This window comes from Nestor notabilis, unplaced genomic scaffold, assembly GCF_000696875.1.
Source record: "Nestor notabilis isolate BGI_N333 unplaced genomic scaffold, ASM69687v1 scaffold19371, whole genome shotgun sequence".
NCBI lineage: Eukaryota > Metazoa > Chordata > Aves > Psittaciformes > Psittacidae > Nestor > Nestor notabilis.
Window position 1 is genome coordinate 4,618 of NW_009916274.1, and position 5,888 is coordinate 10,505.

The 5,888-nt window shown below is 53.5% G+C and overlaps 1 protein-coding gene across 1 annotated transcript in view; it reads left to right on the forward strand.

Moving 5' to 3' along the window:
* The first annotated feature begins 296 nt into the window (after nt 1–296).
* The window catches only part of PI4KB (phosphatidylinositol 4-kinase, catalytic, beta), a 13,622-nt gene continuing 8,030 nt past the window's right edge, over nt 297–5,888 (forward strand). The window contains 1 exon segment of the mRNA XM_010024508.1: nt 297–1,226. Coding sequence (XP_010022810.1) covers nt 297–1,226 — 930 coding nt within the window.

Consider the following 5,888-nt stretch of genomic DNA (forward strand, 5'->3'; position numbering starts at 1 on the left):
AGTCTCCGTGGAAGGGGCTCTGAGAAGACCTTTAAGAGCCAGCGTGACCAGCTCAGTGTTGCATCTGTTGGCTTGGGGCACCTTTCCTCTCTAGAGAAAGGCTTTTGGAAAAGGTTTGCACCAAACCTCATCTCAGCTCTTGGTTTCCCTTGAGGTGTATCCCAGCTCGGATTCCTGTTTTCCCACCTTCAGGCTGTGGAAGCAGGTCTCCTCTGCAGATCGTGCCCCTGACTCTTCTGGTTTTTGTCTTTTTTTGTTTCCTTTTCAGCTCTGAAGTGTGCAGACCCACCACTGCTATGGGAGACTCTGTTGGAGACCCAGCCCGAAGGACAGGCTCGGAGCCGGCACCCCAAGGGAATGGCGGGACGTCTCTCAGCGTCATCACGGAAGGTGTCGGGGAGCTGGCGGTCATCGACCCTGAGGTGGCAAAGAAAGCCTGTGAAGAGGTCCTGGAGAAGGTCAAGTTGATGCACGGCATCTCCTCCGACAGCTCAACGGAGCCAGCCGGTGGCAGGGGGACAGAGTGCGCCCCGCGGAGCGCGATGGACCTGGCCAATGGAGACATTGGGGAGGGCTGTGAGATCAAGTGCTTGGATGATCCGCCTGGTACAGCCTCTAAGATACAGGAGGAGGACGAGACCACGGCCAACACGGTGAAAACTGCCCGGAAGCGGCAGAAGAATAACTCTGCCAAGCAGTCCTGGCTCCTCCGGCTCTTTGAATCCAAACTCTTTGATATCTCCATGGCCATTTCATATTTGTACAATTCAAAGGAACCTGGTGTGCAGGCTTACATTGGGAATAGGTTGTTCTGCTTTAGGAACGAAGAAGTGGACTTCTACCTGCCACAGCTGCTGAACATGTACATCCACATGGATGAGGATGTGGGAGACGCGATCAAGCCCTACATCGTGCACCGCTGCCGGCAGAGCATCAATTTCTCCCTGCAGTGTGCCCTGCTGCTGGGCGCCTACTCCTCGGACATGCACATCTCCACTCAGCGACACTCCCGTGGGACCAAGCTGCGGAAGCTCATCCTCTCGGACGAGTTGAAGCCAGCTTACAAAAAGAGGGAGCTGCCATCGCTGAGCCCAGCGCCCGATACGGGGCTGTCTCCTTCCAAAAGGACTCACCAGAGGTCCAAGTCGGACGCTACCGTTACCATCAGCCTGAGCAGCAATCTGAAGCGCACAGCCAGCAATCCCAAAGTGGAGAGTGAGGAAGAGGTAATGCTGGGATTCTCCAAGGCTCAGCCTGCTCTGGGAAGGGGGTGCCCCCCAGGGCTGTGCTCGTGTGGTTGGTTCTCATCTCAAAGCTCATCCTTTTACCATGGTTTTGTCCTGGTTGCTGCAAGTGATTGGGGTTTTGATGCCTGTGTCTCTAAGCAAACTGACACACACCAGTGGGATGCACTTGAGGGTGGTGGGACTCCAGAGGGGGAGGGTTTTTTGTGTGAGGGGAAGGGGTGGCATTAGGTGGCTTCAAGGTAAGGGGGAAAGCTGGGTCGGGAGGACTGAGTCACTTCTTACACTGTTGAATTCCCACATGATTTGGGTAACTCGGCTGGTGTCTGTTTCACAATCTGCAGCCATCTGATTGCTGGTGGAAACCTGATTTCCTCCTTGTGCTGACTTGTTCGGATTTAGCAATGATGCTAAATAGTGCCCTGGCCAACACGAGCCTCTGGTGCACAAACCCTCCTGCCTGTGGGGCCAAGAGCTGCAGCCGGGGGGTTTGTCTGTGGCTCCTGCCCTGTGCTGAGCTCTGCTTTGGATTCCTGTCATCTTTTTGAAGCTCCAAGACTGTGCAAAGCCAGACTTTCCCTGCTGGAAGGGCGGGCTCTGTGGAGGGGACACTTCCAGTTGCAGGGCTTGGGTGCTAACTCAGTTTAATGCCAAAGCAAATGGCAGTTAAATAGGTGAACTCGGGCACGTGCGTGTTACGTGTCTTCCAAACCCAAACAGCTCCCGCGGGCTTTGTGGTGTTCGTTTGGAAGCATTGAGAAGTTCTGAGCACGAAGATGCTCTGGTGCTGTGTCAGAGCACGCTGTGAGACCCGGAGAGTGGTTTTGCTGGAGTGGGATTTCTCCCAAAGAACGTGCAGATCATTCATTGTGCACATCTGCTGACACAGGCTTATGGAGCAGAAGGATGAGCATCATCCTTCATAGCGGGGACACAAAGGCTGGAGGGAAGGAGCTGGAAATGGAGCTTTTTTGAGTTTGCTGCTTTGTTTTGGTGGTTTGTAGCCTGAGATGGTGTGAAATGCAGGGCAGAGATGGCAGTGCTGAGCGGGACGGGGAGCTGGTGCTAAGTGCAAGTTTTCTGAGCAGTGCTACCCACATCGGAGGAGAGCGACGCCTCCTGCAGAGCTCAGCAAGTTGAACTGCTCCCCAGGGAGCTGGTTCCCCTCTGCAGCAGGGATGGCTCCTGAAACCACAGCACCAAAGGCTCGTGCCCAGGGCAGCTCAGCCAGGCTCCACCCAGCTCCTTTGCTGGGTCATCCCATTGCCTTGTGTGGACAAGACCTTCAAAGCCAACTTCCCCACGGCTCCATCTGGGCACTTGAGATCTCGTGACCCTTTTGGTGTAACGGTGGAGTATTTCCTGGCTTTTCTGCCTTGCCTGAGATTCCCCCTTTTCTTTGGCTCCATGGTGGCTTGTAGAAGGGGCCTCGTGGTCTCCTGCCTGTCTTTATCCAAAGGCCCCTTTGGATAAGGATTCAAAGGAGGTTTTGGAGGTGTGAAGCGGCTCTTGGATGGGCTGGTTTCAAGTGAAACCCACCCTGTCCTGCTCCCTGCAGTTCTTGGGGGGGAAAACCCAGCTACGAGCTGGGTCCTGGCGTTTGCTGGTGGTAAATGAATCTTTCATGTCCCTGTCCATCGCCTGCTCGGTGGAAAACAACCTGATGGAGAGCACCAAGGTCTCTGCTCACACCGCTTGAATAATGGAATCCAAAGCTTTACATAAATGATGGATGAAGCAGGGTTTCTCTTGGCAATGTCTGCAATGTGTTTGGATCCAGAGGCTGGACAAGCTGCCTAAATGTGGCACAGCATCAGGGACACTCAGGGTCCCACAAGGACTTTCCTGGCCTCTGAATCCCAGCTTCCTGGAGCTGTACTATTTGAAGTGCTGAATGTTAGTGCCTCCTTTTGGAACCCAGCAATCCCCTGCATAAAAAGAGCTTCCCAGGAGCTGGGCAGGGGGTGATGGGGCATCAATTCCACCAAATTCTGGGATTCACTAATGTATTTTAAGATACTTTAATCTACAAATTGCTCAGTCCAGGAGACTCACAGATGTGTGAATTGTGTCGTGCTGGGAGCAGCCTCCAGCTCGTTCCCAGACTTTCTCAAACTAGAGACTTTACAGTGATAAAATCTCATGAGCAACCTGAGACCTGGAGAGGAGGAACTTGCTGTAAGGTGATGCTCGTGCTGGAGCCCAGGGGAGCACTGTCAAAGTGTGTCATTATAGGAGATGGTTTGAGATGTGGTCCAGTGCACTTGGCTTTGTGGGATGCCACAATATGGACAGGCTGAGGCCGTGCTGCAGATGTGGGGCCACGTTGCTGCCCCAGTGCTGTGCTGTGCAGTGGGGACACTTGCAGATTTAAGCATTAAACCTTTCAGATGGGTCCCTTGTTGTCTGCAGTATGAGCTGGTCCTGCCGGGACCTGTTCAGTTGGTCACGTTGGGCAGAAACGTGGTGGGGTTGGGTTGGGTGGCTGATGAGACCTTGTTGGGGCAGAAGCTGGCCATGGGTAGGACATGGTGTCCTCAGGGATTCTGGCAGGGCTGCAGGCAGCAACCTGGAAAGAAAACCTCACCCAGAGCAGAGCAGCAGCTTTAACTTCAGTACAACTGCTCATGGCTGAGCCAGGCTACCAGGAACATCTCAAGCTGATCTAGGGATACCTGTTGGAGCGAGGGGGAGCTGGACTTGGAGCAGAGAAAGTCTGATCGCCTTCGTTTTGCCTCGCTCTGCAGAAGTGAAGCCTTCCTGGCTTTGGGTGGCTGGTTTTTAATGATGCCTCCTCTGTAAAGCCAACAGGATTTGCTGTAAAGGTGCAGCAAGTCCTCGCCGCGTCCGCCCCGGGGGATTTGTTGCACAAACAGGTTGTGCTGCCTTTGCAGCATGCAAATGCCTTTGGCTTCCTCCTCGCTGAGCAGTGGCAGCAGCACCTTAACCACTGCCCAGTTCCCCTCCTCTCTAGGATGGATGAGGCCCCGCTGGGCTCTGCCTCCCCCCCAGCCCAGCCAGGGCTTGGCTGAATGGGCATTTTTGGTGCTGAGCACGCCTGGGATGTGCTGCTGCTCTGCAGCACCTCTCGGTGTGTCTCATAGGGCTTTTGGAAAACACTTGGCAAAGATGAAACCCCACAACTCTGAGTTAAAGCTGAGGCTGGTTGTGCTGTTTCACTCCCCACTTTGCCTCTCTGGCAGGCTGGGGTTTGCACCAGTCCCTGATGTTCAGCACCTTATCTCCCCTTAGAGATTCGTGAGTTGACCCCGCTGTCCCTGCCAGCGTGGCAGCGCCGATGGTCCTGAGAAATCTGGGATGTGGTGGCAAGTCCTGGAGTTCCAGAAATGTTAGGATTAAGGGAGATGTGTCAGGTTTATAGCTGAGACTTTGCACCTGGGTGAAACAGGGAGGATGTTCCCCGTACCCTGCTCTGCCTCCCACTAGTGTTTTAACTCCTGAAGCCTTGGAGGTGGGAAGAACAAACCGCACTGCCTGCTTGGAGAGGAGCAGTTCATCTCTTGGATCTCTTTGGGAGCCAAGATGAAGGTTCCAAATATGCAGAGCAGGAAAGGGGAAAACCAGCTCTTTTTATTTTTGTGACCAACTGGCTTGAAAGCGGAGTGTTTTGAGTGGGAGCAGCTTGTTTTAGCTGTGAGCCTAAACCCAGGGCCTGCTCGGAGCGGGGCTGATGGTGGAGAGAGCCGGGCAGCATCTCTGTGCAAGCAGAAGTGTTTGCCTGAACTGGTTTTACTGGTCAAGTAAAAAACCACTTAATTAGAAAGCTGCTAATTGACTAATGAGTTCTGAATCCAGGCTGGCTCTTGGGCAGGGAGCGCTGGGAACAGCAGCTCCTTCAGTGTCATCACACAAGGGTGGTGGTGGAGGAAGAGCAAAGCTCTCGCACGGCGCCAGCGCTGCCGACAGGGTGGGCTTTGAATCTGGGGAACAGCAGCAGGGGTGGATGTGCAGATCTGGTCACGTCTGCATTTTGTCATGGACTCGCTTCCCGGAGCGTGTCTGCTTTTGCAGGCAGCTCCTGCATTTGAAAGCTGCTTTTTAGTCGAGGTTGTCCAACGTGTCTGACTCTGGTCTTTCACTTTTTAGCCCATGGCCCTGCCCTGCCTTTGTCATTTGGGGTGTGGAGGAGCGTTGGCCTTTTACCTCTGGAACTGCACCTTCAGCAATGCTGGCAGAGGTGCTTTTCTCTGGTAGAACTTGTTTCCTTGCAGTGATAACAGCGGCCTGGCTGCTGGAGAGATCCCTGCCAGGGTGTCTGCACAGGGAGGCTCTCAGTGGCTGCAGGGAGACACGGTCGGTGGCTCGTAGTACGAAGGGTTTGGCTGCACAGAGATAACACTTCATAAAATAAACCCTCTGCCAATGAGAACTGTTTAATCAACTTGGAAATAGTTTAATTGTTGGGGTTTTAATTTTTAGGACAGTTTCCATGGTGTTAGCCTCTAATTTCAGCAGGTAAAACTAAGTTAGAGTCCAGGGGGGAAAAATAAAGCGGCTTTGTTGAAGAGAGAGGCTGGTCTCTCTTATTTTTGTGACCAACTGGATTGAAAGCTGAGGCTTTTGAATGGGAACAGCTTGTTTTAGCTGTGAGCCTAAACCCAGTGGCTGGTCAGAGCAGGGCTG